Source organism: Mesoplodon mirus, assembly GCF_964341445.2.
Source record: "Mesoplodon mirus genome assembly, chromosome: 11".
Classification (NCBI taxonomy): Eukaryota; Metazoa; Chordata; class Mammalia; order Artiodactyla; family Ziphiidae; genus Mesoplodon; species Mesoplodon mirus.
In genome coordinates, this window is record NC_138987.1 from 37,119,662 (window position 1) to 37,147,602 (window position 27,941).

Sequence of the window (27,941 nt, forward strand, 5' to 3'; positions counted from 1 at the left end):
TTGGAATGTTGCCACCCCTCTTCACCTCACACCAGCAGAAGAGGATGGAAGCAGAAGAAGAGAAATGCAAGTAGGGAGTCTGGGAAGAGGGCATCTGAGTCAGCCACTCAGAACCTCCCACTACGTGAAAGAGGTTATATGCTCTGCCATCGGGAAATTTAAGATTATCTTGAATTACAAAAAAAAAAAAATTAAAAAAATACAGCTACTCCTTTTGGCACACTTGACGTCATGGCTTGAAAATATGCCGGCGACTCAAGCACGAGTTAAGACACCACCTCTGCCTTTGAGGGCTCTTCCATCTCTCTGACAGCCCCTTGTCTTTCTTCACCACTAAGATAGCCCCTCAGCTCTCTCTCTGCCCTCCAGACCTTCCTCCCTCTAAAACTCACTAACTTGAGTAACAACATCTAGAAACCGGGGGAGGAGGATCATCCATGCTGTGTCTCTGGGTTCCTGCCACACCAGAGACAGATCCTGGTTTCAGAACAGATTTGAAATGATATGAAAGGAAAAGCTACATAAATAATATCTGGACCAACACCAATGCCCACATGCATTCCCTCTCTAAATCCGTGAACATTATTTTAAATTGTATGTGTTTCCTCCTTTTAAATAGACTTTTTTAAAGCTAATATAACAATCAAGTGTCAATTAGGGATGAGGGAAATCCCACAAAATTTCGGAAGGTATCTCTACTGGTAGCGAACCTCACCGGTGAACTTGGGGCACACCTGCTTTGCTGCTCTTCTTTTAAAAAACTGTGATGCAGGGAGATCAGCTCGGTGCTTTGGGACCACCGAGAGGGGTGGGATAGGGAGGGTGGGAGGGAGACGCAAGAGGGAAGAGATATGGGGATATAAGTATATGTATAGCTGATTCACTTTGTTATAAAGCATAAACTAACACACTATTGCAAAGCAATTATACTCCAATAAAGATGTTAAAAAAAAAACTGTGATGAATCTTCTCTGAAGACACTTTTAAAAGTATATGCAAAAAATACAGAAAGAGCAAGAGGAAGACTATACTCAATTTAGGGGCATTTCAAATGATACTTTTTTAGCCAACAGTTATTTAGTGGAGCACTTACTATGGACTAAGCACTGGATTAGAGGCAGAGAACACAATGATGAACAAGACACAGGCCTTCTCTCAAAAAAAAAAATCATAGTCTAGTTGGCTTGATGACAGAGGAAGTAATGGGTAATGACAATACAGCAGAATCAGCGCGGATCTGGAGCACACACAGAGTGCCATGAGATCCCGGAGGAGGAGCGATGACCCTGCCTCCAGCACGTCAGGAAAGGCTTCCTGGGAGAAGCCACATCTTAGCGGAACCCTAAGGATCCAAATGAATAGGAATGGAGGACAGAGGAATGAGCATATGCGAAGTGTGAGAGAACACGGCCGTTATGGCAAGTGGTTCAGCATCCACAGCTAGACCACTGCGTGTGATGGAGGAGGAAGGAGGTGAAAGGTAGACTGGAGAGGAAAGCAGAGGCCAATGCCAGAAGGAGCTTATCTGCCAGGCTAAGGTGTTAGACTTCATCCTAAGGGGAGCTCCTCAGCATTCTGACCAGATCAGAGTTGCATTTTAGAAATGTTCTTAGTCTCTAGTTCTGTTTTGACCCCTGACTGCTCTTCCTAACTTGCCCTCCTTCAATCCTTTCTTTACACCGCATCCGCAGTCGTCTTCCTAAAGCAAGGATCTGGTTATATCACGTCCTTGCTTAAAACACTTCAAAGGCTCCCCATCGTTCTCCAGACACAACTGAAACTCCTCAGCATGGCTTATAAGGAGACCGGGCACACATGCCTGTCTTAGTCTGTTAGGTCTGCTGTAACAAAGTGCCACAGACTGGGGAGATTATAAACAACAGAAATTTCTTTCTCACAGTTCTGGAGGCTGAAGTCTGAGATCAAGGTGCCAGCATAGTCAGGTTCTGGTGAAGGCGCTCTTCCTGGGAACAGGCTGCTGACTTCTCACTCTGTACTCAGCTGGTGGAAGGGGCTAGGGAGCTCTGTGAGGTCTCTTGTATTGTATAAGATCACCAATTCCATTCACGAGGGCTCCATCCTCATGACATAACCACCTTCCAAAGGCCAAAGTCGTTTTAGAGGAAACGACTAAAATAAAGTCTGGAGACCAGAAGAGCTCTCAGGCACATACCACTCAACATCAACACAGATCCCAACAGGAAGAAGCGAACCTTGACTCTTCCACAGGAAGTGACACTACTTTACTAGAGCCAGCAGGAGGAAGAAAGAATTTCTCCTCGCCTGGCAGCAGCTCAGCCAGTGAGAGACTGTCACAACTCAGCCAATGAAAAGCCACTACACTTTGAGCTTCCAGTTTCCTCCAATGGACGTTTTGTTTATAACAGTCCCTCCCAACTTCCCCTTCTCCTCTATAAAAGAGTTTCCTTTGCTTTGTTTTACTAGACTTGCATATGGTTGCATGTCCGAACTGCAATTCTTTGCTCTCTTGAATAAACTTGCTTTGCCCATAAAATAACCAGCTGTTTTACTGCTTTAGGTTAACACTCCTAATACCATCAACTTGGACATTAGGTTTTCAACATATGAACTGGGGATGGACACAAACATTCAGACCATAGCAATACCACCTTGCCCAGGAAGCTCTGGATTTACATCTGTTATTCTGGCATAATTATTAGTTGTGCCTCCTTTCACTCTCAAAAGTATCCTGGTTTGGACAAAAAAATTATATGGTCACCTTTACTGATAAGACTCTGCTTATCTCTCTGGTTTCATCTGGTACCTCTCCTATCATCCACTTAATCCTAAGGCCCTACTAAATTTATTTCAGTTCTTTAAACCTGCCCAGCTTCCTCTTACCCCATCTTACATAAAGGCAGGGATCTTGTCATCATTGGATATCCAGCAGTTAGCACAGTGCCTGGCACATAGTAGGTATTCAGTAAATAGCTGTAGGATGCATAATTTACTCACTCTTGGAAATAGATATATAGCCATTTGTTTCACTCAAATAAAGTCAAATTGGGACTTATACACCTCAGATGTCACAGTCATTTGATGAAGAACTTGTCACCTTAGTTTACATTAAGCTTGATTCTCCTAATTTGAAATGTCTAAGGGTTATACCATATTTTTTATAATACACACACTCATTAGTAACATAGAAAAAGATTTAGGTGGGATGGCTTCTTGACCTAAAATGCATAAATAATTCAAAAGTCAGTGTCTCTTTTAATCATCAAAATGATGAAAAAAGTTGGCTACTGCATGGCAAATAAAAGGTGGCATCTTTAAATGTAATTACCATCCTTTTAGTCTTTTAATTATTTAATTGACTTCTGCAAATGATTGTGGCTTTGCCCTATTTATTTCAAGAAAAACCCATTTAGTAGTTTCATTTATGTCTGTTTTTCACACACAAATCATGTTTTCCATATTTTTGAAGTAAAAAAGTGGGAACAATTAAATTTAAAAAAAGGTTTTAATTGGATTTCTTCACCAACCATATACTACACAGTTACTATGTTGATAACCTCTCAAATTTCTGTAGTCAGTTCTCTAATTAAAAACATGCTTTGCAATGCTCTGATGATCGATAGAAAGATACTTTCAGGGAAATGTGAAAGCATATAGCAACTCCCCTCAAAATGGAAGCCATTAATGTAATGCACCCAACTCACGAGCAACTGCTTGAACAGCATCATACACACCTAGAAGTGGCAAAAAGCAGAGCTCAAAGTCAGAGCTAAGGTAATGGCAGAGTCACTATGATAACTGTGGGTGGTCTGCAGAACCCCTGGATCCAACGATCCTCTTACTAAATCAAATAGACACATAAGTAATATAGCACATCAGATGATAAGTGTTACAGGGAAAATAAAGCAGGGAAGAGAGAGAGGGAGCGCCAGTGGAGGTGATGAAGTGCCAATTTTTAATACTGTGTTCAGGAAAACCTCCCTAGGCTGTAACATTTCAGCAGGACCTGAAAAGAGTGACAGTGAGAGCCAGAGAGTGAGTGAGAGAACACCATGTGTGTGGGACTCAGGAGTGGCCTTCAGAAAAAAGGCACTTCCTTGGCATGCTGTAAGAGGAAGCTTAAAGGCTCCAGGAGATGGGACCATTGGAACGATCTATTATTATGTACAACATGCTCAGATACCTTCTAATTGCCTTGGAATATACACTCTTCACCAACGCGCTAAAAAATGTATTGTGATGGGGCACAAGCATTATTGAAGAGCCTGTAGTGCTTGTCATCTGTGGGCTAGAGATGACCATAGGGATGATGCAGTGGGATTGGGTTCTCTGATCTCAGTGGGAATAATGGCATCCTGGAGTGGTAATAGCCAGATGCTACCGCTTAACTCGTAGAGACAAGCTAGGCACAACAACCACAGTAGACACAGGGATGCAATGACATCAGTTTTTTGTTTGTTTGTTTGTTTGCTTTTTTTTTACTTTCAGGGATGTATAGTAATGGTTAACGAATCACAAGATGGATAGAAAATAGGTGGGCAGCCTACTAAGTGCTGCTTGATATATATAGGTGGAAACCCTAATTAGTGTCATCATGGGAGGAGTCATGACCCCTTACTCAATTCCTAAATTGAAGCCAGTTCACAGAGCCAGAACCTCCTGATTGAGGGGAAGGTCAGATCCCTTTGAGAAAGAATCCTGAAATGCCCACCACAGGTATATATGGTAAATCTTCCCCTAAGCCTTCCCTAGAGGACCTGAAGCCATTTACAACAATGACTTTCCTTGGAAAGGGAAATACACAGAATTTTCTGGTCTTGTTAGATACTGGCTCTTAATTGACACTAATCTCTGGAGATCCAACAATGCCATTATCCTCTACTAAGTGGGGATTTATGGAAATCAGGTGGCACATGAAGTCTCTGCCTAGGCTCCAATTCACAATGAGTCCAGTAAAACCACAGACCTACCTCTAGTTATTTCCATGGTCTCAGAATGTATAATGGGAATAGATACACTTAGTAACTGGCAGAATCCCCACATTAGTTCCACAACCCATGGAGTTCAGGCTATTACATTTAAAAGGACTAGGTAGAAACCCCTAGAATTAATTACACCTCGTCACTCCAAAAAATATTTTTGGGGAAACTGCAGACATTAGCGCTACCATCAAAGACTTGAAAGTTGTAGGGGTGGTGATTCTTGTTTTTCTGAAAAGCCAGATGGTTTGTGGAGAACAACCAGAGATTATTGCAAATATAATCAGGTGGTGATGCCAATAACAGCTGCAATTCCAGCTGTGGTATCTTTACTAGAGCAAATCAACACAGCCCCTAGCATCTAATGTCCAGTTATTGGTCTAGATATGTTCCTTTAAAAAATCTCTATTAATAAAGATAATTAGAATCAGGCTTCGCGTGGCAGGGACGCAGTAAATCTTTACTGTCTTGCCTCACAGTGTCTTTTAACAGAGACCAGACAGACCTGGATTTTCTTGATATCCCATAGAACATCACACTGGTCCATTACACTGATGATACAATGCTAACTGGACTTATTAAGCAGGAAGTAACAAACCCTCTTGGTGCTACATGCATGCAGAAGGTGGGAGATAAACCCTAGGAAAGTTCTAGGGCTGCCACATCTGTGGAGTTTTTAGAGTATTCAATGGTCTGGAGTGTGTCAGGATACCCCCTTGGAAGTGAGAGACAAGCTGTTGCCCCTCGAACTGTCCAACACAAAGAAAAAAAAACACAGTAACATGGGTGTCTTGGAATTTTGGAGGCAACATATACCACATTTGGGTGTGATGCTCTGACCATTTCCTGCCATTTTTTAGTGGGGATCAAAGCAAGAAAAGGTTCTGCAACAGGCCCAGGCCACTGTATAAGCTGCCCTGCCAGGCGGACCTTATAACCTAGAACCAGTGCTAGTGCCCAAGGCAGAGAAAGACGTTAAGCAGAGTCTCTCATGAGCCCCAATAGGAAAATCACAAAGCTGACCTCTAGGGCTTTGGAGTAAAGCCATGTCTTCTTTTGCCTACACCACAGGACACCAAATGACTATGTGCCCATCATGTAATGGGTGTTATCTGGTCCACAGAACACACAGCAGCATTCTATTGTAAAATCAAATGGAATAGATGAGACCAGACCAAGCCAGAAGGCCCATGTAAACTATTCAAGCAGATGTCTCAGACTCCGTGGAACCTGCTCGCATTCTTTTACTGCTTCCCCTTCAACTTACACCTATAGCTCCATGGAGAACTGCCAGTTAAGAGAGAAAAGTATAGGACTGGTTTACAGATATATCTGCAAGGAATGGTGGCACTAGTCAGAAGTGGTTAACTGCTAAATCAGAGCCTCACTCAGAAGTGCCCTAAAAGACAGTAGGAAAATCTTCCTAGTAGACAGAATTGCAAACAGACGCACACTTCACATGGAAGTCAAGATGCAATTCACGGCTGATGGGTGCTAACTTGGAAAGAGTAAGATTGGAACACTGGTGACAAAGAAATATGTGGATGAACCTTCAGGATGTATGTACACACTGTGTGAAGATGTTCATGTCCCATATAAATGCTTGCCAGAAGACATTTCACTGCAGAAGAGGTTCTCAAAAATCAGATGGGCAAGATGCTCTGTTTAATAGATGTCAACCATCCTCTTTCCTTAGTCACTGAATATCACCTCACACCAGTCAGACTGGCCACCATTAAAAAGTCTACAAATAATAAATGCTGGAGAAGGTGTGGAGAAAAGGGAACCCTCCTGCACTGTTGGTGGGAATGTAAATTGCTGCAGCCACTATGGAGAACAGTATGGAGATTCCTTAAAAAACGAAAAACAGTTTTACCATATGATCCTGCAATCCCACTCCTGCGCATACATTCAGAGAAAACTATAATTCGAAAAGATACATGCAGCCCAATGTTCATAGCAGCACTATTTACAATAGTCACGACATGCAAGCGACCTAAACGTCCACCGACAGAAAAATGGATAAAGAAGATGTGGTAATATATATATATATATATGTAGATAGATAGATAATGGAATATTACTCAGCCATAAAAAAAGAGTGAAATAATGCCATTTGCAGAAGCATGAATGGACATTTCACAGTTGAGGAAATATGAATGAGCCATACACATATGAAAATAGGCTCAGTTTCATTACTAAAGAAAATACACTTTAGAACAATGAGATACCAATTCTCGCCCAACTGACTGGCAATTGTTTTCAAAAATGACAATGTCAAGTGTTGGTGAGGACACAGAGCAATGTGAACTTTGGAATACAGTTTGGTTTTATCTAGTAAATTTGAAGACGCTCATATTGAACCATCAGCAACTGCACTCCCAAATATATGCCCTAGAGAAACTTGTCCATGAGAACCAGGAATCTTGTAAAAGTATGTTCATAAACAGCATTGTTTGCAATACAAAAAACCTGACACACAGTACTGATGATAGTATTCTAGAACGGAATAAATACATCCTAATATATGCATACAGTGGAATACTATACAGAAGTGAAAATAAATGACAACAATATACACACATAGATGAATCCTAAGAACATATTATTGAGTGACAGAGGAAGTCACAGAAAAATAAATTCTGAATGACTCCATTTAGACAAAGCTTAAAAGCCTGTGAAAACTAAATAATATATTGTTTAGAGTATAAACATATGTAGTAAAACTAAAAAGAAAAGCAAGAAATGATGAGCACAAAATTCAAGAGTGGTCCCTCTGAGAGTGAAGGAAAGGGATGAGGCCAGTGAGGCAGAGACGGAGTGTTGGTGAGGGTGTGGTGAGTGCTCCCATCCACTGCAGGCCAGAGTGTAAACAGCCCATCACTGTGCGCCTCGGGAGAGGAAGGGCAAGGAAGAAAAGAACTGAGGATGCTGTACCAGAATCACTCTCCCACTTCACTTTTGCCTTGGGCTGAAGGTGCCAAAATCATAACATGGAAATTAGAACCATCTGTTGATGGGATAAGTTTGTGAACTGGACAGAATTTACCAACAGAAATTCAGAATAATGCACTTTAGAATCTGCTTCAAATTGAGGAAAAATATCAATAAGAAGTCTACTTTTTTGAGAGAGGAGAATAATGTCATTTCATCATTTTTTTTTTTTTCCGGTACGCGGGCCTCTCACTGTTGTGGCCTCTCCCGTTGCGGAGCACAGGCTCCGGACACGCAGGCTCAGTGGCCATGGCTCACGGGCCCAGCCACTCCGCGGCATGTGGGATCTTCCCGAACCGGGGCAGGAACCCACGTCCCCTGCATCGGCAGGCGGACTCTCAACCACTGCGCCACCAGAGAAGCCCCTCATCGTTATTTTTAACAATAAAAATATGGAAATAACTTAAGTGACCATTAACATAATACTGGTTAAATAAGATACATTCACACTATGGCAAATTATTATAATAGTTACAAAAAAAAGGAAAATTTAAAATGGATCAATGAAACAGAATAGAGTCGTAAAACAGGTACTGTTAAGTACAGGTTAAAGGGTCATTTCAAAACAGTACAGAAAAATGAACTGAGACGACTGGCTGCCCACTGACACTATCTAAAACCATTCAGAAAGACTTTAAATCCCAAAGGATTAAAGAACCAAAACAATTAAAATAAAATATGGGTAAATACATATTATGAACTTGGTGTAGGAAAAGTCTTCTTAAAAACACAAGAAACAAAAGCTCTGAAGGAAAAGAGTAATAAATGACTACACGAAATACAGAACTTCCATAAAGACACCAACAAAACAAAAAACTATAAAGAAAGTTTAGAGACAATTCACAGCCTGGAAGGTGATATTTGCAACATATGTAATAGAAAGGATTAGTAACATATATGTAAAAATGCTACAAAATCTATTTTTTTAAAGATTTTTTTTTGATGTGGACCATTTTTAAAGTCTTTATTGAATTTGTTACAATATTGCTTCTGTTTTATGTTTTGGTTTTTTGGCCGCGAGGCATGTGGGATCCCAGCTCCCCGACCAGAGATTGAACCTGCACCCTCTGCATTGGAAGGCGAAGTCTCAACCACTGGACTGCCAGGGAAGTCCCTACAAAATCAATTTATATTAACAACAACACACAATCCAAAAGAAAAATAGGTTAAGGATATAAGCAGGTAATCCTGCTTATCCAATAGAAGAGGAAATAGAAATATATAACTAATATGTGGAAATGTGCAGATTATACCTACTATGCAATGCAACCTTTATCCAAGTGATAAAAATGTAAGACTTGAAAAATATCAAGTGCTGGTGAGGGTGTGAGTGACTAGGTACTCTTACATACTGCAAGCCAGTGTAAATTGGTATTGATATTTTGAGGGCTAATTGGCACTATTAACTAAAATGAAAATGGGAATACATTATGACCCAGGGATTCCATTCCATTCCAGGAATTTGCCCTCAAGAAACACTCACATATGTGCAGGAAGCTATTGACTGAAACATTATTTGTAATAGTGAAAAATATAAAACACGAAAATATCTATCAGCATGGAAATAAACTATAAAATCCAGGCAATGCAAGAGTTTAAGAAACACATAGTAAATCTCTAAATACTGACATACACTGAAGGATTGACAAGTGATACTGCTTAGAAAAAGTTTCCAAAAAATACAGAGCAATGTTCTAAAACAAAATAAAGTCAATCCTACATACTTCTAAAGGTACATGTATGTATGTAAACACACAAAGAAAGGTCTAGAGAGTAACCAACCAAGTGAAAACAACAGTTAACTCTGGACAGGGGAGTGTGTTGGGTTAAGGGACAGTCAAGAGGGATTTTAGTTCTATCTACAGAGTTTGGATTTTAAAAGTCAGAATATATTCACTTATTTACATAATTTTAAAATAAATAAAACTTATTAAATCATTATGATACAAAACTATAAATTCTATTTTTGGGGTATGGGCAAAGTCCTGTAGAAACACATTGAAAGGAGAAACTAGTTTAGTGTGCAGAAAGATTTTATAGCAATAGTGACATTTGAGCTGGGCCTTGCTGTTTAAATAGGATTTTGTTAAACATTCATTATTTGATGGAGAATTGTGGCAGACTGTATAGTCCAAAGATGACCGTGCTAATACACATCCCATCCCATATGCTTTTCTTTCAATATGCCATTGACAGTTGTCCATGGAGGGGTAGGCATCTATGTACCCTCCCTTTGAACTTTGTCAAGTCTTTCCTATTGCCTTGATAAACTGAATGGGGAGGAAGTTCACAGCATGACTTTGAGATTATTCAGCTCCTGCCTGGTCCTTTCTTTCACAGGAGGGTCAACCTTGGAACCCAGCCACCATGCTATGAGGAAGCCCAAACTAACCCACGTGGAGAGACTACATAAAGAGGTTCATGTGGAGAGAAACTGAGGGCCCAGCGGACGTAGCAAAGCATCAACGACCAGACACCTAAGTGAATGAGGCTTCAGATGATTCCTGTCCCCAGCATATGTGTTCTCGGGCTGAAGCCCAGACATAACGTCACACAACAGAGACAAGTCATCCCCACTGTGCCCTGTCCTAATTCTTGACCCAGAGGATCCATGAGCGGAATAAATGGTTATTTTGTGCCATAAAAGTTTTAGAGCAATGTGTTACACAGCTGAAGTAACTGGAACAAAGACATTCTAAAGAGAAAGTAATAGAATGTCATAAAGTATTGTGAATACTGGCAGTATTGGGTAATGAGGCCAAAAAAGGCAGGCTGGGACCAGACTATGAAAAGTCTTATATGACAATAAAAAAAATTAGACTTATGGGCAGTGGAGAATTGTTGAAAGTTTTTAAGCTGGAAAATGAAATGCTAAGATCTACATTTGCAAGATATCTCTGAGATCAGTGTGAAGGAAAGACTGGAAAAGAGAAAGACTCAAAAATAGGAAAACCTCCTCCAATTAAGATGAGTCCTAAACAAGTAAAATGGTGGAATCATCCCTCAAGTGACATGTTTTGTGACTTTCTTCCTCTTAAGGGTTGCCTCTGATGCTCATTTATACTCAAATTCACCTGTATTAAAATGCTGGCAGAGGGCTTCCCTGGTGGCGCAGTGGTTGAGAGTCTGCCTGCTGATGCAGGAGACACGGGTTCGTGCCCCGGTCCGGGAAGATCCCACATGCCGCAGAGCGGCTGGGCCCGTGAGCCATGGCCGCTGAGCCTGCGCGTCCGGAGCCTGTGCTCCGCAACGGGAGAGGCCACAACAGTGAGAGGCCCACGTACCGCAAAAAAAAAAAAAAAAAAAAAATGGTGGCAGAGAGAAACATGTAACACAAAAACCTGCACAAGGATATGTACAGCAGCTTTATTTATAATTGCCAAAACTTGGACACAACCAAGATGCTCTTCAGTAGGTGAATAGATAAATACTCTAGTATATCTTATTCAGCACTAAAAAGAAATGAGCTATTAAGCCATGAAAAGACAAGGAGGTACCTTAAATGCACAGTACTAAGTGAAAGAAGCCAATCTGAAAAGGTTACATACTGCATGATTCTAACTATATGACTTTCTGGAAAAGGCAAAACTATGAAGACAGTTAAAATATCAGTGGTTTCCAGGGGTTAGAGGGGAGGGAGGAATGAATAGGCAGAACACAGAGGATTTTTAGGGCAGAGAAATACTCTGTACAATACTATAATGGTAGATACATGTCTTATATATTTGTTAAAACCCATAAAATGTACACCACTGAGAATGAACCCCAATGAAAAGTATGGTCTTTGGGTGATTAAAAAAAGTGTTAAAGTAGGTTCACTGATTGCAGCAAACGTACCACTCTGGTGCAGGATGCTGATAGTGGGGAAGCTGTGCTCGTTTGGGGACAAGGGTTATATGGGGAAATCTTGGTACCTTCCTTCAATTTTGCTGTGAACCTAAAACTGCTGTAAAAAATATAGTCTGTTCAAAAATATTAGGGGGTGGAAATGTTAGGAGATATCAAAATACAAAAACATTTTCCTTACTGTTCTTCTTTCAAACTTCTGGATCTGGATCAGTTTACATAAAGTGTATTCTAAGAATACAAAGTAAGCTGTCTAAAAAATTGTAACCACTTACAGCCAATTATTCATGTGAATAATGCCAACCTTGTACTACAGATATCACCATAACCCACAATTTCTTGTTTTTGGGTCTATTAAAATATCCTCATCATTCTCACAACTGGCTTTATAAGAAAACTATATACATATGAACTTGTAATATAAACCTATACTAATAAACTTCAGTTTTAATATTTTGGATATCAGGTTGCTATATAAGGGGAAAATTGAGGTGCATGGTCCAAAGATGAGGGAGAAGATGTAACTCAGAACTTAAGGAGCCAACTCTGTGAAAAGGAAAAGGATGCCTGGCTGGATATAAAAGCAAAGATATACAAGGGAATAAAAGCTACTGAGAACGTTTTGTTCTCATCTTGGCAGATCTTTCATCCTATTTTCTGAGAAAATCAAGAGGAAGAATGTATTGAAAACTGAGAGTTCATGGAGGATAGACGGGATGGAGTGGCTCGACAGTGGATCAGTCAGATCTTGAGCAGCAGTAGAGCCCAGTTGGAATTTGATAGTGTAATTTACTGGAGGCCAGTTTTGGATAAATTTATACTGTGCCATTCTCTAATGTTAATTACTCAAGAGATGATTAACCAACTCGTGGTATACCATGCATCATGCTTTTTCATATTTTCATCTAATGCTTGCTTCTGAAAAATATCATAATTTAAACTCTTCATCAAAGAGAAGATTAATACAAGAGAAGGAAGTAAAATGCATTTTTCTGCTTTAAAAAAATTTATAAAAGATTTAAGGCTTGTAGTTAATAATTTTTGAAATAAAACAATGAAAGAGAAAAAAACATTGAAACAAATGGTAAAATAAGGTTACAGGATCCTGTGTGGGTTGAATTTATCCATGCTAACCCTGTCCCTCATGACTAAAGTTAAATTAAAGCCACTGTGGCTATATATATATATATATATATATATATATATATATATTTTTTTTTTTTTTTTTTTTTTTTTTGCGTTACGCGGGCCTCTCACTGTTGTGGCCTCTCCCGCTGCGGAGCACAGGCTCCAGACACGCAGGCTCAGCGGCCATGGCTCACAGGCCCAGCCGCTCCGCAGCATGTGGGATCCTCCCAGACCGGGGCACGAACCCGTGTCGCCTGCATTGGCAGGCGGACTCTCAACCACTGCGCCACCAGGGAAGCCCCACTGTGGCTATATTTAACAAAATAAAATCTGATGAAAAACAATTCCTGTCCAGTGTTTCTTATTCATGTTTCTGAGTAAAAATTTTATTCTTTACTTAACTTACCTGCATCCCAGAGGTTATAGACATCTGTTTGCCCTTCTGACGACCATGTAGTTGACGAGATAATGGAAGTAGGAACTGTTGGCAAAACTGGCTTTGGATCATCCTCATTAAATAACATCAGGTCCTTCTGGAAAACAAGAGAGCACATGAAAGTAGAAAAAAATTTAATCCCACTGCTTCAATATGCTACAACGAATGGACAATTTATGGAGATACAATGTGCCTCTATGTGCTAACATCATCATAAATACATTTTGACTGAAAGGACTTGCACGTAAGTTATCTACACGTGGGTGTCCACTTAGTGTTGGGTGGTATTCTGCCCTTAAGAATCCCCACTCCCCCCCAAAAAAAGAATCCCCACTCCCTTTGCAGCAACGTGGATGGACCTAGAGAATATTATGCTTAGTGAAATCACTTATATATGGAATCTAAAAAATAACGCAAATGAACGTATATTCAAAACAGAAACAGACATATATATAGAAAACAAACTAGTGGTTACCAAAGGGGAGAGGCAAGGGGGAGGGGCAAATTAGGGGTATGGGATTAAGAGATACAAACTACCATGTATAAAATAGATAAACAACAAGGATATATTGTATCGGACAGGGAATTATAGTCATTATCTTGTAATAACTTTTAATGGAGTGTATCTGTAAAAATACTGAATCACTATGCTGAACACCTGAAATTAACATAATGTTGTAAATCAACTATACTTCAATTAAAATAAATAAATAATTAAAAACTATACCTTCCAAGTATAAAAAAAGATTCTCACTCCTTGCTAAAGACACCTAGTGCAGACAAGCAATGATTCTGTTTGGGGCATTAACTTTCCCTACCACTCCTTGAGCATCCTTAGAACATACTATCTCAGAGGCCAATTATTCTGTTTTATTGGTAATAACAAAGCTACCTGTGTGTATCTTTTATCCATAGTTGAAATTTTCAACTTTTTATCATGGAGTAAAAAGTAGACAATAATCCAATCATGTAGGTTAAACAACAATCAACTCACAGCCAGTCTTGTTTTATGTGTATCTTTACCACTCATGTGTTTTATTTTGAAGCAAATTTTAGATATATCACTTATTTCAACATGTATCTCTAAACAATAAGAACTCTTTAACAATAATAATTATTTTACACCTGTAAACTTTACAATAATTCCTTAATGTCATCAATTATAAACTGTTCAGATTTTCAATTTAACATAAGTATCATAAATAGGTTTTTCTACAGCTAGTCTGGAAAAGGATCCAAACAAAGTCTACACAGTGGGATTGGCTGACCTGTCTTTCTTCCCCCATGAATGGGGGATAATTTTTTTTGCCGTATTTTATTGAGGTATAATTAACATATAGTAAAATGCAAAACCTTAAGTGTAAAGCTCAGTAACTTTTAGCACTATGTATATATTTACATAACCACATTTCCTTGACTCCAGAAAGTTCCCTCAAGCTCCTTTCCAGTTGATACCATACCCCCGCCACCAGTAAACAGTATTCTACCTTCTATCACCATCAATAAGTCTGCCTGTTTTTGAACTTCATATAAATGTAATCATACCCTATTTATTCTTTTGTATCTGATTCCCACTGCTTAACATAATATTTGTGAGATTCATCCATATTTTGTGTGTATCGGTAGTTTGTTTTTCTGTAAGAAGTATTCCATTGCATGAAAATATCTCAATTTGTTTATCCATTCTCCTGCATATGGACATTTGGGGTGTTTCCATATTTCAGCTATTGTGAATAAAGCTACTATGAATATTCTTGCACCAATCTTTTTGTGGACAAATGCACTCATTACTCCTGGATATTTACACAGGAGTAGGATGGCTAGGTCATAGGATACGTTTATTTTTAACTTAATTAGAAACTGTCAAACCACCTTCCAAGTGATTTGCCACTTTTCATAATTCAGCTTTTATTCTGAAGTCATTGTAGATTCATATCCAGTTGTAAGAAATAATACAGAGAGATCCTGTGTATCCTTTATCCAGTCTCCCTTAAAGGCAACATCTTGCAAAATTATAGTATAATATCATATCTAGGATATTGACATTGATATGATCAAAATACAGAACATTTCTATCACCATAAGGCTCCTTCCTGATGCCTTTTTATTACCATGCTCTGCTCCCCACAACTACTAATTTATTCTTCATTTCTGTAATTTTGACATTTGAAGAACGTTACATAAATGGAATCATTCAGGATGTAACCTTTTGGGATTGGCTTTTTTCACCTGGCATAATTCCCGGAGATTTATCCAAGTTGTTGCATGTATCAGTACCTTGTTCCTTTTTTTTGGATGATTCTTTTTTTTTTTTTTTTTACATCTTTATTGGAGTATAATTGCTTTACAATGGTGTGTTAGTTTCTGCTTTATAACAAAGTGAATCAGTTATACATATACATATGTTCCCATATCTCTTCCCTCTTGCGTCTCCCTCCCTCCCACCCTCCCTATCCCACCCCTCTAGGTGGTCACAAAGCACCGAGCTTGTTCCTTTTTATTGTCAAGTAGTATCCATGGTATAGATGTATCACAGTTTGTTTAACCTGTTATAGGCCATCTAGATTGTTTCCAGAATTGTGCTATAATAAAGCTGCTGTGAACACAGTGTACAGTGTATGAAAGTAAGTTTTCATATCTCTGAGATAAATGCCTAACAGTGAAACTGCTGGGTCTTATGGTAGCTACATATTTAGTTTTATAAGAAACTGTCAAACTGTTTTCCAGAGTAGCTGTACAATTTTACATTCCCACCAGTGATATATGAGTGATCCAGTATCTCTGCATGATCACCAGCATTTGGTGTTGTCACTGTTTTTTATTTTAGCTATTTTGATATTTCATATTTCAAAATTATATATTCCTAAAGGCTAATGATGTTGACCTTTCCATCTGTTTATCTGTTACCTGTATTTGCTGAAATGACTGTTTATGTCATTTGCCCATTTCCTAATTGGATTGTTTGGTTTTTAACTGTTGGGTCTTGAGACTTCTTTATATACTCCAGATATTAGTTCTTTGCTGGTTATGTGGTTTGCAAATGTTTTCTCCCAGTTTGTGGTTTGCCTTTACATCCTCTTAACAGGGTCTTTCACAGAGCAAAAGTTTTCAAATTGTGATGAGGTCTGACATCATTTTTGTTTTCTTTTATGGATCGTGCTTTTGGCCAGCCCTAGACCCCAAGACTTTTCTCAAATATTTTTCTTAAAGTTTTATAGCTTTTCATTTTCCATTTAAATCTGTGATCCATTTGGAGTGAATTTCTGTATAAGGTTTAAGTTAAGGTTCACGGTTTTGCCTATGAATGTCCAGCTGCTCCAATATCATTTGATGAAAAAGTTATCCTTCTCCTTTGAATTTCTTTTGCACTTTGTCAAAAATCAGTTGGCTATATTTGTGTGGGTCTATTTCTTGGTTCTCCATTCTGTTCCACTGACCTAAGTGTCTATCAGTACCACACTCCCTTGATTACAGTAGCTATGCAGTAGGCTTTAATATCAGGCAGAGTGATTACTCTCACTTTATTCTTTTTTTTTTTTCAAGATGGTTTAAGCTACTCTAGGGCCTGTGCCTTTACATATAAATTTTATTTATTTATAAAAATCTTTTGGCCATGCTGTGCAGCATGTGGGATCTTTGTTCCCAACCAGGGATCAAACCCATGCCCCCTGCATTGGAAGCACAGAGTCTTAACCACTGGACCACCAGGGAAGTCCCTCCATATAAATTTTCGATTAAGCTTATTATCTATGTCTTCAAAAACTTTGCTGAAATTTTAATAGGAAGTGCATCAAACCTATAGAGTAATTAGGGGCAGTTTTACTATGATATCTTTACTATGTGGAGTCTTCCAATCCATGAACATGGTAGGTGTTTAATTGGGTGGTTTTAATTTCTTTCATCAGTATTTTATAATTTTCAGTATACTGATCCTGTACAGGTTTTGTTATAATTATACCTAAGGATTTCATTCCAGGGAAGTGATTATAAATGGCATATGTCTTAATTTCAGTTACCACATGTTCACTGTTCGTATATAAAAATGCAATTGATTTATGTATGTTGATCTTATATCCTACAACCTTGTTGAATTCACTACTGGTTCTATGAGGTTTGTTGTATCATTTCCTTGAGATTTTCTATGCAAACAATCATGTCACCTGTAAATAAGGACAGTTTTATTTCTTCCTTTAAATTTTGCATGCTTTTCCTTTCTTTTTCTTCCCTTATTACAGTGGTTAGAACTTCCTATACTATGTTGAATAAGAGTCCTTGCCTTGTTCCTTATCTTAGAGGGAAAGCATTCACCCTTATTTATGATGCCAGTGTAACCAAAAGTGGGGTCCGGCTGCTGCTCAAAAGCCAATAAAGAGGCCATACTGGTGGAAAGGAAAGTTTGCTTTATTTCAGATGTCAAAAACTGGGGAGGGGAGGGCGGATGTCTGTCCAAAGGCCGACTGCCCCCCACTGACAATCAGTGAGCACGAGCTTTTATAGGCTTAGGGAGGGGGGTACATGCAGAAACAGCACAGTCAACTCTGACAGTCATCTTGAAATTGGTCATTGGTGGTCTGATCAGCGTCATCTTGGTTGTTTTAAGTACAGTTTATCTTCAGTTCTAGGATCAGTTTGTTCCCATTTCCTTGGGGCCAATTCTCGGAGTTGTACCAGCTTATGTCATGGCTACAGTCTGGTCATCATGTAGTTAACCTCTTCCACCTGGTGGGGGTTTCACTACCTATAAGACACCTCACAGGATATGGCTCAGAATATTCTCTCTAGCCCTTGAGAAGGAGCTAAAGGTCCTTGACTATGCTCGATGACTAAACTATTATTATTTGGTCTTCTTTGACTGTTTTCCTTTGTTTCTGCATTTTCTCACTTCTCTGATTGAACTTATTCTTTGGCTAAAACTTTTCCACAGACAAAAGGCAGGCTGAGGACATGGGGGGCACAGACCATAGGGTCCTGTTCCATTATACTAGCTGTAGGTTTTGTATAGATGATCTTTATCAACTTAAGGAAATTCCCTTCTATTTATAATTTGCCAGGAGTTTTTATCTTAAATGGGTGTTGAATTATGTCAAACGCTTTTCTGCATCATTTGACATAATCCTATGATTTTTTCTTGTTTAATCTGTAGATATGATGAACTACATTGACTGATTTTCAAATGTTGAACCAGCCTTCCATACCTAGATCAAATCCCACTTGGTCATGGTATATAATTCTTTTTATACATTGTTGGATTCAACTGGATAAGTCTTTTTGAGGATTTCTGTATAATTTCATGAGAGATAATAGTATGTATTTTCTTTTTTCATATTGTTGTTTTTTTTAAATTTTTATTTATTTATGGCTGTGTTGGGTCTTCGTTTCTGTGCGAGGGCTTTCTCTAGTTCTGGCAAGCGGAGGCCACTCTTCATCGCGGTGCGCGGGCCTCTCACTATCGCTGCCTCTCTTGTTGCAGAGCACAAGCTCCAGACGTGCAGGCTCAGTAGTTGTGGCTCACGGGCCTAGCTGCTCTGCGGCATGTGGGATCTTCCCAGACCAGGGCTCGAACCTGTGTCCCCTGCATTGGCAGGCAGATTCTCAATCACTACGTCACCAGGGAAGCCCCTCATATTGTTTTTGTCTGGTGTTGGTATCAGGGTAATATTCGCCTCATAAAATGAATTAGGAAGGGTTCCCTCCTATTTTCTGGAAGACACTGTGTAAAACTCATGCTAATCCTTCTTTGACGGTTTGGTAGGGAATTCCCTGGCAGTCCAGTCGTTAGGACTCTGAGCTTCCACTGCAGGGGGCATGGGTTCAATCCCTGGTCAGGGAACTAAGATCCCACAAGCCTCACAGTGTGACCAAAAAAAAAAAAAAAGTTTGGTATAATTCTCCAGTAAAACCATCTGGGTCCAGAGATTTTTTTTTCAGGACACTTATAAATTCAATTTTTGTAACAGCTGCAGGTTGTGGTTCATCTTGTTTGAGTTTTAGTAGTTTGTACTTTCTTAGAAATTGTTCTATTTCTTCTAAGTTGTCAATTTTATGAGCATAAGATTGGTAGTAATACTTTATTGTCCTTTTATGGCTACAAGAACTGCAGTGATATCCCATTCCATCCTGATATTGGTGATTTGGATCTTTTCTCTTTATCTTTGTCAGTGTTACTACAGGTTCAACAATTACATATTTTTCAGAGAACTGGCTTTCTGTATCATTCATTTTCTCTGTTAACAGCTTACCTGTTCTCAATTTCATTGATTTCTGCTCTTTATTATTTCCTCTCTTCTGTTTCCTATAGATTTATTTTGCTTTTCTTAGATTTTCTGAAGAAGGAACTTAGATTATTGATTTTAGACCTTTTCTCTCTTTTTTTAAAATTATATTCCTCTTTTCTAATTTAAGCATTTAGGGCTATAAACTTCCTTCTCACCTCTACTTTAGCAGTGTCTCATATATTTTGATATGTTGTGTTGTCTTCTCATTTATCTCTATGTATTTTAAAATTTCCTCTGAGCTTCCTCTTTGACCTTTGGATAATTTAGAAGTTTTTCAATTACCAAAAAATTTTAAGGTAAAATTCACCCAATTCAATTCCGATCTACTGGGTTCTGGCAATCTCTTCTCGCTTACATCCCTATCTTCTTTCTCTGATATTCAGAATCCCAGGTGTCAAGGACACCAAAGATGAAGCAAATAAAGTACCCCATGATTATTATTTGATTCACGCCACGTTATACTCACATAATCTCAGATAAAAAGTACCAACATCTCAGAATAAAAATACCAACTGAATGAAAGGTAAATTTTATTTTACATTTTTAGGGATTATTTTCTTTAGTTCACTTTTGTCTTATAATTGTGCAAAATATTTCCAGGGTTCCAATGACAAATCTAAAAACAAGGTATAATCAAAGAAATATAGCTTCTATTTCCCCTCTCCACCTTATTCCTTCTGTCCCCTTATGAGCAACCTACCTTCCTTCCTTCTTGTCTTTTTTCTTTCTTTTTCTGTATTTCCTTCTTTTTTAATGTTATGGTTTATCTTTACATGTTACTTCTTTAATATAAACAAATGGAAAATCCAGGAATGGGGCCAAATATAAATGGGAATTTATTATGTGATTGAAGCCACAGTTCAAATCAATGGGGAAAAGACAGATTATTCAACAAATGATGTTGAGACAACTGATTATCATTTGTAAAAATAAAATTTTAAAAGTGGATCTCTAGGGACTTCCCTGGTGGCACAGTGGATAAGGCTACATGCTCCCAATGCAGGGGGCCTGGGTTTGATCCCTGGTCAGGGAACTAGATCCCACAGCCATGCCACAACTAAGAGTTCACATGCCACACCTAAGGAGCCCACGTGCTGCAACTAAGACCCGGAGCAACCAAATGAATAATTTTTTTTAAAGTGGATCTCTAACACTCTCCATCTATCAAAACAAATTCTTGATAGATAGCATTTAAATACATTTTTTAAAATTAAAGCATAAAAAGACTGGGATAGTTTCTTACAAAAATAAACATACTATTACCACACAGCTCAGCAATTGGGCTCCTTGGTATATACCCAAAGGAGTTAAAAATTTATGTCCACACAAAAACCTACACATCATTGTTTATAGTAGCTTTACTCGTAATTGCCAAAGGTTGGAAGCAAGCAAGATGTCCTTCAGTAGGTGAATGGATTAATAAACTGTGGTATATCGAAACAATGGCATATTATTCAGCACTAAAAAGAAATGAGCTATCAAGTCATGAAAAGACATGGAGGAATCTTAAATGCATACTACTAAGTAAAAGAAGTCAATCTGAAAAGACTTCACACTGTATAATTCCAAGTATATGACTTCCTGGAAAAGGTAATATTATGGAGAGTGTAAAAGAATAATTGGTTGCCAGGGGCTAGTGGGGAGGAAGGAGTGAATAGGTGGAACACAGAGGGTTTTTAGTGCAATGAAACTATTCTCTATATTATAATGGCAGATACATAACATTATACATTTGTCAAAATCTTTATACAACACCAGGAGTGAACCCTAATGTAAACTATGGTCTTTGGGTGATATTGAAGTGTTAATTTAGGTTCACTGATGATAACAAATGTACCACTCTGATGAGGGATACTGATAGTGGGGTATGGGGTGGGGATGGGGGTATATAGGGAAATCTCTGTACCTTCCTCTCTATTTTGCTGAACCTAAAACTGATCTAAATAATAGTCTGTTAAAATAAAAAGCCAAGGTGACATTTTATAAAGTCTTACACTAGAGAAACTCTTTTTAGAAACGACTTAATATCTAGAAGCTGTTTTTAAAAAAGGCACATTTGACTACATTAAAATTAGATTTCTATAAGGCTGTGATATTGTGATCATAGTAAGAAATATATATTTGGTCTTTGTCCGTGGTTCCTGGCACAGAACTCCTAAAATGCTTATAATTTCATAAATGGTAAGAGTACTAGGAGCATCTTTTGTTCTAACATTTGGTCTTTGACCCTGGTTCCTGACACAGAGCTCTTAAGTCCCTTGGAATTTCCTGGGTGATAGGAGTGTCTTTTGTTCTAATGAGGTGACTCTTGGTGGGCTCCTGGACAGCTTCAAGACGGGGACTGGTCACAAGAAAGATCAAGCCATGATTAGAAACGTGAAACTTTCAGCCCCTAACCCTCAACCTCCAAGAAGGGAGAGGGGTTGGAGATTGAGTTAATGATCAATCATGCCTACATGATGAAGCATCCATAAAAAATCCCCAGACTACAGGGTACAAAGAACTTCTGGGTTGGTGAACACATCTACATGCCAGGAGGTTGATACACCCCAACTCCACAGGCACAGAAGTTCCTGAACTCAAAACCATTTCAGATGCATTTTTGGATCTCACCCTATGTATTTCTTCATCTGGCTGTTCATCTGTGTCCTTTATCATATCCTTTATTATATAATAAACCAGTAAATGTAAACATTTCCCTGAGCACTGTAAGCTGTTCTAGCAAATGATCGAAACTAAGGAAGGGGTCATTGGAACACCGATTTACAGTGGTCAGCCAGAAGTACAGGTGACAACCTGGGACTTGCAATTGGTATCTGAAACAGAGGCGGGGAGAGGGAAGTCTTGTGGACTGAGCCCTTAACCTGTGGGATCTGACACTGTCTCCAGGTAGACAGTGTCAAAAATAAATTAAATTGTAGGACACCCAGCTGGTGTCAGAAAATTGCTTGAGGTGTGGAAAACCCGTATCTCTGGTGTTAGAAGTGAAATGTGGTAGCAGTATGACAGTAAAGAAGAAACACAGGAGGAATAATGTGTTTTTCCTTTACAAAGGCAAAAAAAAAAAGCCCATAAATAAAGTGAAAAATCAAATGAAAAACTAAAAATGAATAGATAAAGGATGAGATAATAGGCTAAATATTTAACAAATAGCTCTAGAAACTGATAAAGAAAAAGGTGAGAAACCAAACGGAAAAATGAACAAAGGACACAAATAGAGTTAACAAATAAAAAGAAACCCAAATGCCCAATAAACACATGAAAAGTAGTTCAATCTTATATATAATAAAGATAAAACAAATTAAAACAAAATTTTTCTACCTCAGACTGACAAAGAGGTAAAACTTTGATAATACTCAGTATTTGCAAAGATGAGGGGATACACATTTGGTGAATATAAATTGTACAACTTTTGGGAGGACAATTTGGCAGTACTTTTCAAAACTAAAGATAAACATGACCTTTCAGCAATTCCACTTCTGAGACAGCATCATAAAAACGTATGTATAAGGTTGTTATTGCAACATTGCTTTTAAGAGATAAAAACATAAAAAATCCCAAGATGATTACCAACAGGGATTGGTTAAAAAAATTAAGATTCATTTATACATCAAGAATACAGCACAAGATAAATAAGTACTAGGGATGTAATGTATAACATGATAAATATAATTAACACTGCTGTATATTATATATGAAAGTTGTTAAGAAAGTAAATCCTAAGAATTCTTATCACAAGGAAAAACAATTTTTTCTTTTTCTTTTATTTTGTGTCTATGTGAAATGATGGATGTTTTCTAAACTTAATTGTGGTAATCATTTCATAATGTAAAAAAAAAGAAAAGAAAAAAAAATTCTTGGCAGCTATGCATTCTATTTGAAGTTGTGATAAGAACTAATTTTTATGTTTACTGCTGATAAAGAGATTTTTTTTAATGTCCATTTTTTGATGCTGCATTGGAAATCCCTTACAATTTTAAAGGAAAACCACATACCCTTGACATCTTGGCCTCTGTCTCTGCAAGTTCTCTACCTCCAGGCCTTAAAGCAGCAAGGGTAGTACCCTCACTGTCCAACAGAGTTTTCTTCAATACTAGAAATGTTCTAGTCTGCACCATCCAACATGGTAGCCTCCAGCCACATGTGACTGTTGAGCATTTGAAACGTGGCTAGTGTGCTTGAGAAACTAAAGTTTTCATTTCATCTTATTAATTTAAATTTAAATAGTCACATGTGTCTAGTAGCTACCTTAGGAAAGTTGTAATATTTGTGAACAGAAGGTTGATTATTGAGACTTCTATTAAGTGTGTGAGTTAGTCCCCTGTTCTTTCTCTCCTTGTGTTTAAATCTTTTTTGAAAAATTAATAATAATGGTGATAATGAAAAAAGAATACAGCACATCTATATGTACTAATATAGAAATATGTCCATAATATATAGTTTAGTGAAAAAAGCGTATTTTGGAACAATTTGCATTGAATGATTGCATTTATTATAGAGAAAGATGAAGATATATTATTTAGTTAAAAGCATGTATATCTTGAATGAATGAGCAGTATATCTTGAATGAATCCATTTAGGTAAAAAATGTATGGACACAGAAAATCCACCCCCCCAAAATTCATAAAAAATTTTGTAATAATTGCCTCTGAGGAAGGGAACTGAAAGAGTATAGAGAAGTAAGAAGAAACTTTGTTTTTCACTCTTCACCCTTTTATATTGTTTAAACTTTTTTCGACAAGTACTTTCTAACTTAAAAAGAATAAAAGCCCAAACATGAAAATAAAGGACTTTTAAGCACAAAGCAATGATGCAGAAAAGAGGTAAAAGGATAATGAATTAACATAATTAGAATAAGTATAATTTCCATTTCTCGAACAGCTTTGATGAGTTCAAATTTTTGCAAATATAATAAATGATATGCTAATAGATCCAAGGATAAAAACTGTTTACTCTTCATCTAACAAATAATAAACAGAGGCAGTAAGACGTAAACAGTTATCTTCTGTCACTAGCGATTTAGTAACGCACAACTACACTGAAGGCTTTGGTCAGACTTACTTTTGTGTGAACCAATTTATAGCATCCCTAACTGTTGCTATGGAAACAACTGAGACCAAAAAAATCATAACCTCATCGTTGAATCTCCTCAAGCAAGAAAAGAGGAAGGTCTTTTGAGCTGGTGAAAAGCTACAAATAGTCTTATTAATTAGCAAATTTAATAATAAAAATTCTGGACAGTACACAGAGAGAAAGCTCATCCAAGTGTCATATATTTAAAGGCTCTCCTTAGTTTTGACTGTATCAGAGGCAAGTACTATTCTGCTTTTGAAAGCCTTATTCTGTTAAGAATTTTATTTACTGCTTTTAGATCATGTTCACATTTGTAGAAAGAGAATAGTTAAAGAAGCTTCCATTTAAAGTTTTTAAAAGATTTTTTAAGCACTCCTCATTTTGCCTAAGCAATCAACGATATCATTTCTTTCTCATTCTGTATTAAAAACATGAGAATTTTAATGTAGGTGCAGTACATTTGGCAACAATTAGATTTACTATTCAACTTGGTAGGTTTTGTCTTCTGCTACAAAAGCAGATTACTGAAGAGGACATATTAGATTGCATCAAATGTTCATGACAGTAATAACAGTAATGCTTGTCAGTAGGATGATGGAATAGTGTCCTGATATAGTAATGCTTTGAAAAAGGAAAATCTAGCTTTAAACTTCTTTTGAGATAAGGGTACCATTTTCTGCTCACAGATAGAAGATGTGAAATGATGTAAGTCAATTACGGTGGGTTCTTCTAAAGTAAGAAAAAACAATAATAATGAGAATTTAAAGACTGATTAAAAAAAAATCACTAGGTGATATTTTATGTCTTTGTTACCCTCTAAAGCATATAAGATTATTCAAGTCTATTCTCTTCTTTAAAAGCCATCAGGAGCAAATAAACTGATTACAGATTTTAAAATCATTTTGACTTAATGTCATACCTTTGAAAATAACCTATATATTTTCAATCTGTGGACTATTATGCAATTAAGAAACAGTGAAATTTTAATTTTATGTACTTTTCTGAGCTGCTAGAAAATCTTGTAAATCCAATACCTAGTTGGTTGGGGCAAAGGGCCAGGAACAGAAGGCCAAGAAATAATTTCAACCCTCCCTCATAGGAACTGTGGCAGAACACTAAACAAAGCATTCTGAGCAGGAGGCCAAACAAGCCTGTATCACAGGAAAAGAGGGGAAGGGAGCTAACACTGAGTGTCTACTCATTCATTCATTTCACTTTGCTTTAACAAGAATTTGGCAACTGAACATTCAATAATGAATAAGACTAGAAGGGTCTCTAAAGCGCCTGAAAAGGAGCTTTCCTTTTAGTAGGAGAAACACACATAAAACAGAAGAATGAATCAATGAGATAATTTCATACAGTCTTGAGTGGAACAGGTTTCTAGTCAAGATGGTTCTATGTGTTCATATTTCAGGGATGTGTGTTCTCCAAACACATAGTAATGAAAGAGAAAATACAAAGGTGAGAATTAAAGGTACAGTCATGTTAAAAGACAAGATGAACATCTTCATGGATGAGAGCACGAACACAAAGCACATGATGGTAAGGAGGTTGAAGCTGTGGACCTTTGGGACTTTGGGTCCAGAAAAAGGTAGAGAAAACCAGGAGCTCAATTCCACAGTGGTAAACACAGATTTACCACTGTGGTGTGCTAGTTTCTGTTAGTTTCTGACCATCCAAGATAGGAGTGCTGAATATGGGCTCACTGCTTGAAACTATGCCAGGCATTGAGCTTCACTACTTACAAAGGAAGCTGAAATAACCTGGCATCAGTCACAGCGCGGAACTATGGCTTCTAAAAGTAGTATACAAGCAGGTGAGAAGACACAAACTAAACTTCACTAGCAACTGAGCCACAGCATCCTGTGGTCTGGGGACCGGATCTGCAATATCTCTGACATGAGCAAAAGAAAGGAGCCCCAAGCTGCCCGGGTAGGTTCTAAATGTGCTACGTAGTCCCAGGTGTCAGGAGGAGGCAAATGAAAAACTGTTAGGCAGGAAAGGTTAAGGACACTCAGAGAAAAAGAAAGGTAAAAAACTTGAGCCACTCAAGGAGAGCTTACAAACCAGTTTTCCAAAACACAGAAAGAAAACTGAACCCACTCCTGACAAAATGAAACTAAGAAATCTAAAAAGCATACAAAACTAAGTATATTTAGTTCTCAAAAAGAAAATGGAAAGGATAGCATTAATTTAAAGAAATAAAAAAAACAAGAAGCCAAAACAGGCAGAGATGAAATAAGTACAAATGAATATCCTGTAAAAAAGCAACGCAATAGCTATCAAAATAAAACACTTAATGGGCAGGGAAAATTCTAGAGTGGACAGAGGTGAAAGGAGAAGAAAATGAACTGGAAGATGGTTCTGATTAATTACCTAAAATACAGCATGGAGACATAATGAAACAAAAAACTACTTTTTTTTTTAAGTTTTTTTTTTAACATCCTTATTGGAGTATAATTGCTTTACAATGGTGTGTTAGTTTCTGCTTTATAACAAAGTGAATCAGCTATACACATACATGTATCCCCATCTCTTCCCTCTTGCGTCTCCCTCCCTCCCACCCTCCCTATCCCACCCCTCTAGGTGGTCACAAAGCACTGAGCTGATCTCCCTGTGCTATGTGGCAGCTTCCCACTAGCTATCAGTTTTACGTTTGGTAGTATATATATGTCCATGCCACTCTCTCACTTTGCCCCAGCTTACCCTTCCCCCTCCCCATATTCTCGAGTCCATTCTCTAGTAGGTCTGCATCTTTATTCCTGTCCTGCCCCTAGGTTCTTCATGACCATTTTTCTTTTTTCTTTTTTTTACAAAAATCTACTTTTAAAAGCAGTTGTTGGGGACAGACGGTTAGTAGACTTAACACGGTGACTATTTCATAATGTATGCAAATGTCAAATCACTATGTAGTATAGCTGAAACTAACATAATATTGCACATTAACTATATTTCAATAAAAATTTTAATAAAATAAAGCAGTTGAAAGACATAGAAAATGAGAGATTAAGTGCCCCAATATATACCTAAAAGAAATTAAGCAGAAAAAAAATATCAAGGAAATAGAGAAAAATATATTATTTGAGGAGCTATATATGCCAGAATTAAAGATGTGTGTTCTTATGTGAAAGTACAAATAGGAGTAAGTAGGTGCATGTCTGGGAAGGTCAGAGGACACTGAAGAACAGAGCAGGTTCCAGTTCTGATTCAGTGGCCCCCTCCCTCAGGATC

At 37.8% G+C, this 27,941-nt stretch overlaps 1 protein-coding gene across 1 annotated transcript in view; it reads right to left on the reverse strand.

Moving 5' to 3' along the window:
* The window catches only part of ENTHD1 (ENTH domain containing 1), a gene marked incomplete at both ends in the record, with an annotated part of 93,424 nt that overhangs the window by 33,860 nt on the left and 31,623 nt on the right, over positions 1-27,941 (reverse strand). The window contains 1 exon segment of the mRNA XM_082636313.1: positions 13,333-13,456. Coding sequence (XP_082492439.1) covers positions 13,333-13,456 — 124 coding nt within the window.